Source organism: Cavia porcellus, unplaced genomic scaffold (assembly GCF_034190915.1).
Source record: "Cavia porcellus strain 051 isolate PalLab524CR breed Dunkin Hartley unplaced genomic scaffold, mCavPor4.1 scaffold_17, whole genome shotgun sequence".
NCBI lineage: Eukaryota > Metazoa > Chordata > Mammalia > Rodentia > Caviidae > Cavia > Cavia porcellus.
The window spans coordinates 41,036,372-41,053,477 of record NW_026947500.1 but is presented as its reverse complement, the minus strand read 5'-3'; the positions used below and the strand labels follow the sequence as shown (position 1 = coordinate 41,053,477).

At 55.0% G+C, this 17,106-nt stretch overlaps 1 protein-coding gene across 1 annotated transcript; it reads right to left on the bottom strand.

The window, feature by feature from the left end:
* Positions 1-1,124: 1,124 nt before the first annotated feature.
* On the bottom strand, positions 1,125-2,549 carry CUNH11orf96 (chromosome unknown C11orf96 homolog). Its single transcript, XM_005001560.3, has one exon. The coding sequence runs from the start codon at positions 2,380-2,382 to the stop codon at positions 1,672-1,674; it is 711 nt and encodes a 236-aa protein (XP_005001617.2). The 5' UTR covers positions 2,383-2,549; the 3' UTR covers positions 1,125-1,671.
* Between the last annotated feature and the right edge of the window lie 14,557 nt (positions 2,550-17,106).

Below are 17,106 nucleotides of genomic sequence, written 5' to 3'. Positions count from 1 at the left end.
TGTTCTTTTGTTGTTTCCTCTGCTCTCTTTTTCTGCTGAGCCCAGGCCTTCAAGAGTTGGGACGGAAGGAGAGAAAGGCAGACCAGAGTCCTCTCTGATGGTGGGGGGAGGGGGGGGGGAGCTTGCTAGCAGCATACAGACACGCACCCGCACTTCCAGGAGCACAGAGATCTGGCTACCTGGAGAGGAGGCAGCCTGGTGGTCAGCGACAGCGAGAGGGTGGGTGGGTGGGTAGATGACCCCGGGTGCGGACGGACAGCCTTACCCCAGATGCCTTGGTTGCTACCTGGTGCTGGGTGGCACTGCCACTCTGCTAACCCAGATGATCTAGGGTGCAGACAAGGATGCAAGGTGGCTCTGAAAAGCCCTGGAAAGACACAGACTCCTGTGATGGAAAAAGCTCACATGGCTACTCTCCACGTGGCCGTCGCTGAGCCGCTGGGCGAGTTTTCTGTAAACAGAGGAGGGGGGCAGGGCGGGGCGAGCGCTGGACTCCAAAGTCTTTGGACGCAGAGACCAAAGACGCTGCCCACCTCCCTCCCGGACCTCTGAAGGGGATCCACAAGGTGTGAAAGAAGTGTCCCGAGAACAGGAGCAGCTTCAGTTTGCTTCCAGAGCGCAGGGGCGCGGGGGACCCGGCTGAGTTCAGTGCGCAGGGTGGGAGGTTTCATCTGCACGCAACGCCCAGTGCGCACCCACATTCTCGCCCTCGCTCTAGTCCCACTGCCCAAATACCCTCGCCCGAGGCCCTCACGGCTGGCTCCGGTCACTCCCCCTCCCCTGGCTGCCAGGGCGGGGTTCAAGATGAGCCGGGTCTCCTGCGGTAGGCGCGGTAAGAGGGCTTGACCCTGGCACTTCGGAGGGCCCCGCCCTTGCCCGGTCGCTGGCTATGCCCACAGACCTGGGTGACAGGCACGCCCTGGATGTGCTGTGGACGCGTTGGGGGCGCAGGTCGTGGACTGCGCACCGGGGCGCAACCTAGTGCCCGAGACTGACGCGGGCAGAGTCGCCACCGCTTGGGCCTCCCCAGCCTCCTCGGCTCCTCAGCCCCGCGCCGCCTCCCTTACTTCCCCGTCTTAGGAGATTGAGCCCCAAAGGTTCAAGAAGTCAAGAGTCCGGAGAAATACACTGTGTAAATATATGGACTTTATTTGTCTCCTCTGGGGAGGCTCACAGACATATCCAAGTAAAAAGATCGTTAAATAAACGCCTTCAGCAATTGCAATGCAAAAATAAATATCAATCCTCTGGCCACGGTAGCAGCCACACTGTGCCCCAGGCCCCATCCGCTCGTTCAACGATTATAAAAGTGTTCAGAGAGAGTGTGTCGGGGTGTGACGGGTGTGCGCTGAGGAGCACGGTGGAGCGGTGTGCAAAATCGTAATTGCAAACCATCAGAGGCTATAGGGCGTGGAGCGGCGACCCTGGCGACACCGGACGGACTCAGCAGGGGACGCCCTCCCGCACACACTCACCGCAGAGTTCGTACTGGGAAGAGTTAAAAAATAAACATTTACAAGGGCAAAGAAAGCGGCGCCCTCCCGGCGTCCCCGAGCGCGTTCCGCGCAGGGCCGAGCGCCGCCAAGGGGTCCCCGGGCGCGGGTCTCGCCGGGAGCGCCCGCCGGTCCCTGGGAGGTCGCCGAAGCGCGCGTCCCCGCAGGGTGGCGCCGCTCACAGGGCCGAGTCAGAGTCGCTGGAGTCCAGGCTGTTCCTCAGTTTGCAGCTGCTGAGCTGCTCCCTCTGCAGCGACAGGCTCTGCGTGCTGCGGCGCAGGCACTCCAGGCTCTGCAGGAACGACTTCTTCGCCTTCTCCTCCTCCATGGGGGACACCCCCTCCTCCTCCACCTCCTGGATCTCGTCGAAGGTCACCGGCTGCGTCTTGAAGCGGGACTGGCGCGGCCGCCGCAGCCGGCCCTTGCCCTTGGTCAGCTTGGTGGGCCGCACGGGCTGCGGGAACTCGTCGGCCAGGCACACGAAGTGCGGCATCACCGCCTGGTAGCTGGAGCAGACGCCCGCCAGCTCGGCGGGCTTGGCGGCCGCCATGGCGTCCCCGGCGTCCGCGGGCCCGGGTGGCGGGGTGGCCGGGCTCTCCGGGGGCGGCCGCTGCGCCGGGGCCCCCCGGGAGGCGGCAGCCTGGGGCTCGCCGGGCGGGGGATCCAAATCTGCTGCGGGGTGGCGGCGGCCCTCGCGGGCCCGGGCCGGGGCTCCTCGGGAGGGCGGCTCCGTCGGGGGCGCGGGGCTCCGGGCGCGCTGCTCCTCCGCTGCGCTCGGAGGCGCTCGCCGCCGCTGCTGTCGCCGTCTGCCCCGCAGACGCCCGGCTCGCCGCTTATATAGCCCGCTCCTGCCCACACGGCTGCGAGCTCGGATGACAGCGAATGCCATTTAAAGCGTGCGCGCCCCGCGCCCTTCCGCCTGACGTCGCTCCGCCGCTCTGGGAAAGTAACGGCCCCTTCCCCGGCGCCGCCCCCCTCCACCCCCAGCAACCCGGCTCCGGAAGGGGGGCCGCGCCCGCAGGGTTCCGGGATGATGCGCGACCGGAGACCACTAGGGCCCCGGGATCGGCGCCGCCGCCGCTCTGGCACTAAAGGTTTGGGAACCACCAACCCCACTCTGCACCAGCCCGAGTGGCCGCGGGGCGCAGGTCCCATCCCCCTCCCTGCCCGCTCCCGCTCCGCTCCCGAGGCTCACACTCCAGGCGCTGGTTATTGCGCCGCAGACTCTGCAGAACGGCTCTGGGTTCTCCTGGTAGCTGGCAGAGTCAGGGTGCCCGGCTCCCCGAGCTGAAAAAGGGGCGGGCTTCTCTGAATCTTGACCACTTCTTCCCAGGAACGTGCGCGCGCGGACACACACACACACACACACACACACATCCATTATTCCATCCTGATTCTTTTCTAAACACCTTCTCTGTCTCCTCACTTCTCGCCCCCCCCAAGCCTCCCAGGAACCCCCATTCTTGACTGAAAAATAACACTTGGGCTGTGGCCCTAACAACAACAATAATAATAGCTACCATCTGGAGAGCTTCACTCCCAGCCAGGCAATGAGCTCCGTTTTACATACATTATCTTGCTTCATCCCTCATAATAGCCCTGCGAGGCAATTAGTATTCTCTTAAGTTTCCCTGTGGAAAAGGGAGGCCCTGATGGGTGGGTAACCAGGCCACCCGCAGCAGGGAACCAGGTGGCGTGGAGACCGGAGCCCTTTGCATCAAGGCCCTAGCTTAGGCACTGTGAGTCAAACCCCCCAGTGCCTGCTGAGCCCCATCTTGACCACAGCCCACAGGGCCACGGACTGTGAAGGAAATCTTGGGATTTGACCTCCATTTGCTGGTATCCATTCATCAAAGGTTTATGGGAAAGCCACTGTGTACTCACTTAGAAAGGAAATGGGCTGGAAAGAGAAAGATAAGGTCCTGTCCTCCTGAAAGGGGCATTCTAGTGGGATGGGATGGACCATAAAGACAGAAATGAGAGCAGGAGCTGTGGGGACAGTGAAGCAGGGTGTCATGACAGGGATGCAGGGTTCAGAGGAGGAGAGTGGGTGGGTGACATGGAACTGCCACCTGAAGGACGGTAACAGCACCACTGCTAATGTGAACCAGCCCACGTGCTTTTAGGCACTAGTTCCTTGAATGTAAATATTAGTCATATTATTTCATCTTCTCAGGAACCCTGAGGAACAAGTTCTACCTTTCTTACCATTTACAGTTGGAAAAAGCACAGCACAGGGAAGCCAAGCAGCCAGCCCGAGGTGCCACAGCTAACAAGCAGCAGAGCTGAGCTGCAGCCCCAGGCAGGGAGGCTCTGAGCCCTCGCCTCTGCCCACCACCCTGCTGTGGTTCACTCCGTGGGAGATGAAGAAGGGACCAGCACGTAACAAAGGGGGAAGAGAGTGGTTGGGCAGAGGGACCCCTAAAACCAAAGCACCAAGGCAAGAAGATGTTTGCCTTATTTCATGAACAGCAAAGAACCTCGTGTAGCTGAAGCAGCGTGAATGAGGAGGATGAGATGGAGTTACCTTTTTGTTTAAGGCCCTGAGCCCATGTTACAGAAATAGGATGTCATTTGAAGGACCTAGCTAGGCACTGGAAGGTCTCACAATTCATGGTTTCGAAAGCTCCATTCAGTCTTTTGCCTGGAGAGCAGCCAGCAAAGCGGCAGAGAGCTTACTTAAGAGATTATCACCTGGGTCAGAGATCGGGTACTGAAGACCTGGATTAGGGTGGAGGCCTAGGAAAGGCCATTTTGGGATCTGCCTGAGTAAGATATGAGGCTGGGGGAAGAATCAAGGCTGATTTCTATGTCCTTGCCTAGACTGATTAATGGGGGACATTTCAGGGAGAGGAGCTGGGGAAGGGTCCCTTGTGGAGTCTTCTGGGTGTCCCTCACAACCCACCACCCACCTGGATGAGGCCTGAGTTTTACATTCCACAAGACGTGAATCAGTTTTCATAACCTTAAAACCACTGTGCTTTGGAGTTCCTTCTGACAACAGTTTAGCAATACTCTAATACTGAAATTGGTACCAGGAGTACAGACTGCCGTGGTGATAGCCCTGCCCTGAGTGGTGAGATAGGAAACAGATATTGGAGGACAGAATGCTGGTGACTTGTTGTGCTGGGACAAAATACTGCAGACATCACGTGTGATAATTTGGAGAAGAGATCATATGTGTGTTACCTTCTATTGCTGATATGGGGGGGGTCAACTTAAAGGAAATTTATTTTGGCTCACAGTTCCAGAGGTTTCAGTCCATGGTCAGCTAGGTCCATTGTTTTTACAGCTATGGTCAGGCAGAAATACCATGTCATAGGGCATGAAGGAGAAATGTCACTCACCTCATGACAGCCCAGAGGCAGAGAGAGAGATGAAGAGCACAGATGGCTTTCTTCCGTCCTCTCCTCTTTCCTCTGGCCCCTGGCCTGCTGGGCGGTGCTGCCCGAATTCAGGGTTGGTTCCTCCCTCGGTTTTCTATCCTATGCACTAATTGTCTCTGGAAACACCCTACAGGCACAGCCTAAAGTGAATCCCACTAATTTCCTAGGTGTTTTTCAACCAAATCAAGCCAACAATCAAGATCACCAATCACTGCCTCCTGAGCCTGTAATTGCAGGAAAATTGCTGGAAAGAGCCAAAGGCTTGCATGCATCAGCCGCATGATGCTACATGCAGCAAGATACTACAAGTTGGGCTAGCTGGCCAAATATAGAATCCAGACAACTGCTTTCGCCCAAAGAGGAGGAGATCAGACTGTCTCAGAGTCTAGCAAAGCCTGTCTGTTAGGCCAGAGGTTAAGAAGAGAAAAAAAAATCACCCTTTAGCAAAGCATTATATGAAGTTGTTGTTACCCAGAACTTTCGTTGCAGGTGTCCTTAGGGAAACCTTCACTGTAAATGTGAAGAAAGACACAGGTTATACAAGGAAGAAATTTGGTGGCACACAGTGTTAGGAAAGGCACTCTGGGTGTGGTTGGTGGCACAGACAAACCTGAAGCCTTCTCATTTTGTGGAGAAATTGTTCCCAGCCACATACTGCAAGGCTGGACTGCAAAGCCTGTGATGCTGAAGCAGCGTCAGAGAAGAGGAACTTCTGACATTTTGTATGATGGTTGTATCAAAACAGTACGCGCAGTAGAATTTCTGGAAAGGCAGAGCTGAGGACTGGGGAGGCACAGGATTAAGGGAGCCAGCCCCACCACCACCACCACAAACTCCTGTTCTAGAAGGTGAACTTCGGCAGAGAACGTTAGCTGTCCATCCAACTGGGTCACATTTCCCAATTCTCCTGCGGCTAGAGGGGATTGTGTGCCTCAGCTCCATCTGTGGAACAAGGACAGAAGTGTGACTTCTGCCTCGCCTGCCCAAGAGCAAGTTCTTGCTGAAGACAGCCCCATTTTCTGCATCACTCTGGCTCAGCATAAAATAATGAAGAGATTTTGTATTAAAGACAATGTGGGCATGGGGAGCTGAGCCATCTACCATCTTGAAACTCTTCCCTTGGAACTCTGAGAGAATAATCAGCTAAATGTTTAAAAACTATTCTGGCCTGAAACGGTGACACATGCCTGTACTTCCAGCACTTGGAAGGCTGAAGCAGGAGGATCATTGCAAGTTCTAGACCAGCTTGGGCTACAAAGTGAGTTCAAGGCCAACTTGAACTGCATAGCAAAGACTATTCTGATTGGTTGGTTCTTTTTATTGTATCACCTTAGCCTTGTCCTAAGAGCACCCTGAGACATCCTGGTGGATGACAGCCCCTGAGACTCGGGAGCTGTGGGATGGAGGGGAAGTCGTGGAGCCATCACGACAGTGTAGGTGGTGTCCACACTGCAGGGCCGGGTGGAGACTCCCCTTCTAGAAGGAGGACAAGACAGCCCTAAGCTAGGGACAAGCCAGTCAGGTACTTGGAATAACAGTGTCCCACAGGTGGGAAGATAACGGAGAGACCATGTCAGAGTCCAAGAGAACGAGAACTGGAGAAGGGAGGAGGGAGACATGAGAATGCAGATCTGGCCATGGGTCCTGGCTGGCTGCACGGAAACTTACTGCATGGCCCGGGACAAGCCACTGCCCTTCTGTTTGTAGAGGTCTCAGCTCAAACGTCTCCTCCTCTTGACATCTGAAGGCTTCCCTGGTGCCCTCAACCACTCTGTCCTCTTCTGTGCACAGCATATTTATCAGTATCTAAATGCTCTTCGTGTTTGTTGATGTATGTATTATCTGCCTTCCCTGCTGGACTGTTTGCATTGGCTCTGCCTCTCCGGGTACCCCATACTGCTGCTCCCTGTGGGACAGCCGGCCACCTTGCTCACCCTGCCCCGAGGCTCCTGGAAGGCTAGCGAGGGGGCTATGGTGTCTCCTTCAAGGATATTTTCCAACACATGCAGCTCCCCCAGGGTCCAAATTTCCAGGCCAGGGAGACAGGTACCTTAAGTCATCCCTCTCCACTCCCCTAGGCATGGGGCCCCCCAGTCCTGGCCCATGGTGGTGATTCACAGCAAGCTAATCCCAAATTAGCCATGAGATCATCTTCCTTGGCCTAGGGCCCTGCTGCCAGGGGCTTCTAGGAAGACGGAGGGAGCTGGGTTCTGGGAGAGACTAAAACCTCTTGGAGATGAGGCGTGAGGGCTGGGGCATAGCCCGGTGGTGGAGCACTGGCCCGGGATGCACAAGGCTATGAGGCCTGGGCTCCATCCCCAACCCAGCGCCTGGTGGGGGACAGGCTCAGAGCTCCCACACCACTTACAGTGCCGACCCGCTACCTTCTGTACCTCTGATGCCCACAGGAGGCAGCCAAGAACCACATCAGGTTAGGAGAAGACACATCTTGAGACTATCCCAAGCCCAGCCGTGGACTCAGTTGTCACTTTCACAGCTGGACAGCATTAGTCATGCCCCGGAAGCCAGTGGGTAAAGCAAGGAGGCACCTTGTGCAGTGTCCTGCATGTCTGGAGCATGAGATGCCAGCTCCTTTGGTTCTCATGACCTCACACCCAACCTCCCCGGCCCCACCTCAGTAACAAGATGGCAGGGAAAGGCTCCAGTGAACTGCTGCGGAGGCCATCTGGGGCTCTCAGTGGCCCAAACCTCCCCGCTTGACTCACAATATAAAATAGGAGGCCGAGCACCCTGGTGAGCTACAGCCATGCCTCCATGGGCCAATTCTAGCCCCACTGGGGTGTTGCCAATGCCCAAGGTGGCCCTGTTGTGCTTTCAACAGATCCTTCTTCCCACAGTGTACTCTGCGGCAGGCAGGGGTTGGGACTACGGAAAGACCTGGGCCTTTGGATCCTGGCTTTGGTTGGCCCCCTGTGCCAGGCTGAGTTTGCAGAAGCTCCGGGAGAGGTCAGTGTCTGCTTTTGTAGCACACGTCACATCGCCTCAGCTGGCCACTGTAGGCAGAGGCTGTGCCTTACAGAAGATGCAAGCTAGTCCTCCTTCATGGCCTGTAGTCTGGGTCTATGGAGGACACAGAAATGCATTCTGAGCGCCTACCATGTTTCTGGCCCCGAGCACCGGCCACATCCAAACTATCCCTCACAAGTACTCGGAGGGGACCCTAGTTTCATCCCATCTCACAGACAGGACTCAGGTGATCAGTGTTTTACAAGGTCACTCAATCCTAAGGGCTGGAGCCAGCTCCACGCCAGTCTGCCTGATCACACACTGCTTTTCATGACCTCAGACTCATGGGCTGTGCTTTCTTTTCCACCAACCGTGTACTCCAAGATGGCCTTGAACCAGTGTTTCCTGCCTGTGTGCTTCGGGCCATCCACCTGTGTGGCAGGAGGTGGCCCAACTCAGATCCACCGGGCCCTCTGATGCTCAGGATGTGGGGTGAGGGGACCCATGCACAAAAGGCAGATGATGCTTCTCCAGTGAGAGACCAGTGAGAGCCAGGGCCCCTCCATAGGACTGCAGGTGTGGCAGCCCGGGCGGGGGCTTGTTTGACCACCTCCTCCAACCTCCCCACCCCATGCCTTAGCTTTGGGTAGAGCTAGGGTTTTAAAAAAGCATCCAGTTTTCCTGCTATTCACAGGGCCCATTCCCAAGGAGCCTTCAGTGTCCTGGGGCTGGGTCTGATGGGAGCGGGGATGCCGGGGCTTGGAATGCTGGAGGACGCAGGGCCAGGCAGGAAGTACTAGATTGAAGTGGCTCACAAGTCCCCTTCTGCTCTCCCTGGGGTAAGTAAGAGGGTCACACCCCTTTCTGTGGCTGTTCTACTGCTCTGGCCCAGACCTGTTGCTGAAGAAGCCTTGGTCAGGGTGTGTCCCCCACCCCATGTTCCCCAGAAGTCTCCCCAGCATGGGCTGCAGGGCTCCAGGCACTGAAAAGAGCGATGATTATTCCAGCCAGTGTGCGTGTGTGTGCGCGCGTGCGTGTGTGCATGTGTGTGCTGCACATGCCACATAAAGAGCAGGAAAGAGACAACAACACACACAAAGTCTCTGGCAGGCGAGCGCGGGGCCTTTTCTGGGTGGCCCTGCCTCCGGCTGCACCCTCAGCTCCTGCTGATGCCCACCTGCCCCGCCGCGGGCCTGTGGCAGATGCTTCTTCAGTGAGAGAAGGCATGGAGCCTGTGACTTTGGCTCCACCAACTGCTGCTGCTTTGCTCAGAATTAGCACTTCGTCTGGTACAATTGTGAGCCTGAGAAGTGTTTTGATAATTTTGCTGGAGGGTTGCCATGACAATCCCCCAGCAAGCTCCTAGAGGGGGTGTCAGTGTGCTGAGCCACAGCGGGAGACAGAGGCACAGAAAGAGAGTGAGGAGAGGTGCCAGCAGCACCCCCGGGGACACCCCAAATCAGACCCCTGGGTCCCTGTGTGGTGGCGTATTCATGCTGGGATGAGCTCACTGCCTAATCTGGGCCCTGCTGTCTACGGTGCAATGGGATACCAGCTGCTGGCAGGCAGCCCAGCCTGGCAGGGCAGAGCTGATCCCCTGGGTGGCACCCTGCCACCCCTTCCTCCAGGGATGAGCCCCAGGGAACACCAGTGGGGCCCAGAAAACCTCCAGAATCCCCGGCCCCACTGTGCTCATGGGAAGAGCTGGGGCCATTTCCCTGCAAAGGGGCCCCTGCTGGTCCAGCTCCCCCACCCAGTAGCCACCAGCTGTCATCCTCACAGGCTTCCCTGAAGATCTCAATGTCTCCCTCTGGGCCCACTGGCCTGAGAGTCACTGTGTGGCTGAGGATAAGATCCCACATGACCGCACCCTTGAGCTTTGCAAAGGAGTTTTCCCTCCGCAATCTCCACTGCTAGAGTATCTTTGCCGTCTTGAGAAGAAGACTAAGAAGCCCAGAGTGGGGAAGGAGACCAAAGCCACACAGCAAGCAGCAAGAAAGCAGGGCAGAGTCCGGCTGTGACCAAGTCCTAGACTTTACTTCAAGCCTTGCTGCCCCCTAGCAGGCCAGGCTCTGACACCACTGTAGGGAAAGTGCCATCCAGGACATTTCCAGCTAGTAACCTGGCTTGCAGCTGCCAAACCTGAGATGTTTCTCTGCCTCTACTGAACTATAAGGTGGGACCACAAACTGTGCAAAGCAAGCCCCACCAAGCCAGGTGTGGTGGTGCAAACCGGGGAGGCTGAAGCAGGAGGATGGCAAATTCGAGCCCAGTTTGGACAACTTAATGAGACTCTGTCTTAAAATAAAATAGGGCCAGGAATGTAACTCAGGGTAAAGACCCTGGATTCAAACCAGGGGAATAGCAGTGAGCTCTAGGGTAGGGCCTTTCTCATATTCCAGAGGGAAAGTATAAGTCTCTACTGGGAGGCTGAGGCAGGAGAATCACTTGACCAGGAATTTGAGGTGCAGCCTGAGCAATATAATGAGGCCCCTATTTCTAGAAAGTGAAAGAGAGAGAGAGAGAGAGAGAGAGAGAACAGGAGGAGGAGGAGGATGAAGAAAGAACAAACAGAAAGGGAGAGATAGAAGGAGGAATGGAGGAAGGCAAGTTTCTACCTAGGAAGGAAGGTCCTGTGGCTATCAGCAAACAGCAGGATGGCAGAGGCAGTGGCAGGAGGCTTTCCCAGCCAGTCCCTGGCCACTGCTGCAAGGGCAGCCTGGCACGGGGTCTCCCACTCTGCCATCAGTGCTCTGTGGCCTTCGGCAAGTTGCTTAGGCTCTCAGAATCAGAGGCCCAGGAAGGATCGTCTTCCAAGTTCTGGGAAAGGGCCAGGGCCAGTAGTCCCTGATGACACATGTGCCCTCGTCCTACACCTGTTTCTGGCTTGCTCAGACCCCTCTTTCTGTTATTTACCACAGGGGGAGGGGCGGCACAGTAAAGGGCTGTGGGCAAGTGGACATCTGCAAAGGCGACTCTCAGGCGCCCTGGTCCTGGGCGGCAGCAGACTGAGCCCCTGCTCGGAAGCTCTCTACACCCTGGGACGCCTGCACCATCCTGGGGGTCCGAGGTGGGCTCCAAGGCTCAAATGAGATGATTTACGAGAACACGTGAGGGTAAAGCCCAGGTCCTTTGTGGAGGGTGGATACTTTATTGGGTTCCAAGAGTTGTGCTGCACGGGGACTCTGTCACGTGACGGTCGAAGCCTGGCCAGCAATAGGGCACACAATTAGCTTGGAAACAGCTACTTGCCTATGTGAGGGCAGAGCATTCCCCTTCAGCTGCCTGGGGACACTGGAGGTGACTGCTGTACTTTCCAGACATAGTCAGGGTGGACAGGGCCATTCCCAGGGCACCCAGCTTGGGACGGCCTCTCTCTAGACTCTCCAGTGGCAGGTCTCTCCCTTTCCATTCTCAAGAGAGCAATGGCAGCCATTGCCCCTTTAAGGGACTCACAGGGGACGGGAATGAAAGGCATGGGTTTTCTTGAGCATCTACATCGTGCCCAGTACCAATGCCTTCTCTGTACTTATCATTCCTCCCTTTGGTTTATCTTCCTAGACAAATGCTGTTGTTTCCAAGCTTTGCTTGAGATGGACTCAGAGATGGAGGGAACTATCCTGAAGTCACACAGCCTGGCTGTGGTGGAGATGGGATTTGAACCCAGGGCTGCCAGTTGGCAAAGCTGTTCTGATTCATCTGTACTTCACGCATAGTGACACCTGGACCTGCCCAGGGAAGGGTTCAGTGGGAAGACTGGTGATGGAGCTGGCTGGGCCTGGAGGAGTGCCTGGAATTCTAACCGGCAGCCAAGGGCCACTTCTCACCAGCTCACAACTCACCAGCTCTTCCAGGAGGACACAGCTGTCCTCTGCTCTGGTCAGTAGAGTCCTCGAGTGAGAAGAGAAATGTAAATGACATCTGAACCCACTCCTTTTTTCCTATTATGCATAGGAAGTGTGCCCTAAAGACTCATGCACTGAGGGCTTGATTCCCAGGACAGCAATGGTCAGAGGCATGGCCTACAGAGGTGACTGGACCACGGGCACTAACCTCATTGTAGCTTAATCATTCCTGAGTTTACAGCTGAACGTGCTGTTAGGAGATGGAACTGGCTGGGGGCGTGACCTAGGAGGGTATATCCCTGTCCCTAGCCCCTTTCTCTCTGCTCCCCTTCTCCCCCCATTTTCTGCTTCCCAGCTGTCAGGAGGTGAACGGTTTTCCTCCACCGTGCCCTTCTGCCATGCCACTCCACCATGATGCTTCTGTCTTGGAACCATGGACTAAAACATCTGAAACCATGAGCCAAAATAACTACTTCCCCTCTGAGTTTTCTCAGGTATTTGGCCACAGTGTCAGAAAGCTGACTAATATATAAAATTAGCATAAAGAAGTAGGGACATTGGTGTGAACTACACCTGGTCATATAGTTCAGAAGCCCTTGGAGCTGGTTTATGGAAGAAGTTTGGAAAGGTTTGGAGAGGAGGGTGGGCAAAGCTCTAGAATGCTATAAACAGAGCTAGACGAGAAATTTTGGTGGAAGTCAAAAGATCAGAACGCTGTTAGAAATGTGGATGGTAAAATTTGTGTTTATGAGAATTCCAATGGAAATAAGAACTTTCTTGGGAGCTGGACTAGAGGCCATTCATGTTACATTGTGGCAAAAAATACCTATCTATGGTTTAATGCTATCTGAAGACCTGGTGTGGGGCTGAGTTAAAAGCAATGGACTAGTTTATCTGGCAGAGGAAATTTCAAAACAGCACAACATTCAGGCTGTGGCATGGGTACAGTGAGAACTGGAATCAAAAGGCAGAGCAGAAAGATGTTAAAACTTGCAGTTTGCCAAGAAAAGAAGTCCGTCTAAAGTTGGGGCCAGGGAAGGTCCCCAGAAGAGATTAGCGTCACTGAGAAGAAGCCAAGCCCCACTCATTGCAGGATCAAGTACGTAAAAGTATGCAGTTGTTTGAAAGACTGTCCTTGGTCAGGAGAGTGCCAGGGCACTCCGCTCACCCACCCAGGGCTGCCTAAACAAGTGCTTCCCTAGGTTCAGACATTCGGCACTTTGAGGCCACTGCAGCTACAGTCCAAGGGGGCCTGGCTACTGGTTATGCTGGTGGCAGACTTTGTGATGCTTAACCAACGCACCTATGGGGACAGAAGAAGGCATAGAGACCCAATTCACGGATGCCCTGTACTCAAGACAGGCAAGCAGCACCCTGAAACACCACAGATGGGGCAGCAGCATCAGGGACCTCACACCAGAAACTGCAGCAAGAGCAGCACACCTCCAGCTCGGGCCTGGTGACCACGCCTTCCACCCTGTCCCAGCCTCTGAGATTTCAGTTTCGTCATCTACAGCAGAACATGAAATATCAGAGTAAACATGTGTCATAAAATAGTTGCTTTCACCCGTTCCGTGGAGCTTCCATTTTCACTGTGTGGGCACATGAGTGTGTGAGTTTTTTTCTTTTTAAACCCCGAGTTGTAGCCAAATAAGAAAACAACATGAAACTGGCTCGAGTGCTGCATTAGACCTGAGGAAAAGGGCAGGGCAGGGCTCTGCCCAGGGGCAGACAGGGGACCACCCAGCTGGCCTCCTGCTGCGGGGATGCAGGCCAGGTTTTGCCTCCAGATACTACCTGCCTCTATGGCCCCTGTCCCCGATGGGCAGTGGGTGGGCATCCATCAGTGTCACTGTACTTGCTGCTGCAACAGGACAGTATCATTCTTGGGGTCTTATTCCTCTCTGGCTGCCTCCCTCTCTGTGGGAACACCTGGATTTGGGTTCTGTCTGCCTGCACAGTGGCCCTCTGTACACACCACCCTGTCTCTTTGCAGAAGAGCAGGTCCTTTGTTTCCCGTGTCCTGGTCTGAGACCTGTGGGCACGGCAGTTGTTCTGTGGCAGGGTGACTATCCACAGCCCCACCCTGGTCTCCCCTAGATGTGCACACGCATGTGTACTTGTGGGGTTTTTCTTTCGTGTCTGCACGCTTTTCCCCCTACCACTACCAAGCCAACCAGACATCACCTTATTTGATGCTTGCAACGACATTGTTTCATGGGTGGAGAAACAGCCTGAGAAACTTGTCAAAGGCCACACAGTAGCCAGCGGGTCAGCTGGGACTATAGCCAGGTCTACTGGACACCAGTGCTTCCCCACAGCACTGCCCAGTGTGTCAGGCAGATTGCTGGCAGCCCTTCCTCCAAAGTACCTTGGGTTGGGCTGGTGGAGGGGTGATGTCGGGCTCGGGCACGGGGATGCATCTGCTGTCTCCCATGGGAGTGAGGAAAGGTACACGCCACTCCCCCGGGAGGGAAGAGTGTCAGAAAGGTCACACCCACCCTTCCCCCAGCCTCCCTTACTCTTTCCAAGGGAGAGAATGGTTTTTCCAACGTGGCTGCTCAGAAGCAGGAGCTGCATGGGGGCCTGACCTCTCCTGCCCACTCTCTACTGCCTGCCTTCCCTAGATCTGCTCCTATGTCCTCTGCACAGGAGGGAGGACGCCTTAGGAGGCCAGGGCCCACTGCTGGCTGCATGGGGGAGGCAGTGATTCTCCTGGCAGCTGGCAGGGTCGCCTGCTGTGCAGACCGCTCCCTGTGAGGGAGGAGGGAGAAATCAGGTTGCCCAGGGACACAAGCCAAGGCCTCCCAGCAGCTTTCTCTGACAGTCTGACCTCGAGGCCCAGCGCCGCCTGTTTTTCTCCTGCTTTAGCACACAAGGGAAGAAGGCTGTCGCTGTCACCAGAAAACCCAGCATCTCCCCTCCCAGAGGAGCCCGGCAGGCCACACTGCAAACCTGGCTCTGAGGCTCCCCTTCTGGGGTCGCAGGTCTCCCTGTCTGCGGTCCGTCCCTCACTGTATCTTGATGACCTCGTTTTCCTCTCCCAGTGACTCTCTCCAGCCAATGCCTCTGTCTGCGCAGGCTCCTGGCCAGATCCGGCCATCTTCCTGTCTGGTCATCCCTTCTCCTGTCCCCTGGGCCTTCCCTGATCTTGAGCCTTGCAGCTGTCACTCCCTGTTCCCCAGGTGCCTTTCCATCACAAAGCCTTCCTTGACCACTGCCCTGCACTGCCAACTTTCTGCGAAGTCCTGTCAGCACAGGAGTTTACTGTACTTACTTATTGAGGGTCTTACTTTACTTGTTGAGGGTCTTCAACTGCGTGCTTCTTCTGTCAACACCAAACAGCGCCAACACTGGCTGCAGTGTGCCAAGGTCTTGCTTCCCCTGGGCCAGCCCAGGATGGCTTCCCCTTCAAGAGGGAAGCTTTCTGGAATACTGTGAGGCCTGGCACGGAGCTGGTGCTCAGCACATGCGGGAGCTTCTCCAGCACCACTCAAACACCCTGGTGCACCTTTCTGGAAAGCCATTCGTTTTATTACAATACTCAAAGCCTTAAAATATGCATAGCTTCGGGAGCTGAGCCAGCCACCCCATTTTGAGGAATTTATTGTGTGAAAGTCACCCCTGTGCTCAGAGGCTTAGCCACAGACAGGATGGCTGCACAGGGCCACGCTGCAGATAAGAAGCGAGCTGTGTCTCCCCTTCTGCAATTGCAAAGTGGGCTGGTGTGAGGGTTGGGAAACCTGCCATTCATGTACATAAAGCAGTCCACACAGGCCTTCGCACACACTTGAGCTCTATAAAAGTGTCACCTGGTTGAACTGAGGTCTGAGTGAGCCCAGTGTGGCTCTTAGCTACACCACCAACCTGCTACCACGTGTTCTCACGATTTCCAGGTCAGGACAATCGTGAATACCGAAAACAACCAATAGCACAATAACCTAACTAACACACAAGACCTGGTTAAATAGCAATGCAACTATACACAACACTCAAAATAAAGTTGTAAAGTAGTATCATGCACTAATATACATAAGTAGAAAAGGGCTACAAGACTATAATTTTAGTATGATGAAACTTTCTCAAGGTCCACTAGTGTATGGGAAAATATTGTACAAAACACAAAGGCAAGTCCTCCCTCACTTACGAAGTTATACAATGATTTTTGTTTTCTTTTCATCTTTTTTTTTTTAATTTCTTGCAAGGAACACACTGCTTTTGTGGTAAGGAGGAAAAAAAATCCTGATTTTTTTAAGAGAAAATAAAAGCCACATTGGTTTATTTTTCTCTAAAAAGAAGGGTTGTGACTTCCTTTTCTGTAGCCTCTACCACATGTAACACACAATCTTTGGACATAAAAGTCCTGGTCTGGAACAGAATTCCACCCTGGCAATCTTGCTTAACCTTACAGGCTGAAGTGTTCAGTGCGGAGTTTAGAGATGGCCCAGAAAACGTAAGTAAAGGTGGTGAGTGGGGGTGAGGGTGTGTCTGAGGCTGGGGGTGGGAGGGACTGGCCTTCCAGGCTGTGAGAACTCAAGAACTGACCCTGGGGCAAGGAGATGAGATCCTGGAACCCAGCCAAGGATGGTGCATTAAGAGGCAATTACCTGGGGGCGCATGTGGTGGGGTTGACCAGCAAGAGCCCAGCAGCGTCTAGAGGCCACTCTGGCATCTGGGAGCGCTCTTCAGTTTGAGCTAAAGAACTTCCTACCAGAGGCTTAAGTGCAGTTGGATCTTAATATGATCAGCCCCACTCACAGGCAATTTTCATTTTGGCCTTCTCCTCAGTCTCCATTCCCTCCACACCCAACCCTGCCAGGCAGACACAGAGGAGCCCACAGCCCTAGGGAGAAGCGTGGAGGCACAGGGCCATCCATCAGCCGCAGAGGCACTCCTCTCCCTGCACAGGGTTAAGGCTAGGGTTACCAGGACTTGCCAAATGTGGCACTTAAAAGAATTACATTACTAAGCACGCTCCTGTGGGCTACATGACGTGTCTGATGTCAACATCTGCACAGCCCCCAAGAGAAGACCGTGTCCCTGACCATCGCATGGCTGGGGAAACTGAGGCTCAGAAGCTGATTGGCCGTCTGCGGTGACTATGGAAGGACACAGCCAAGGCTCTTTCTATCTCTCCCAACACGCTGGGGGGAGGGTGGGTGTCGCTACTGCTCCTCAGTTTCCTCTAGTGGCCCAGCTGCCGGGGCCCAGGTTCACTCTCATGACCACGTCATTCACGTGGTAGAGCAGGTGCACTAGGCCCTTATGTGGGTCTGCAGCCCTGGCTGCCTCATTCCCTGGGTGCTGTGCACTGGACCCAGTTTTTTCATCTGTTCAGCGGGGACGGGAAACCCTAGCCCACAACCTGGGAGCTTTGGGGAGACAAATGGCCGTGGTGTGGCATGAGCAAGGGCT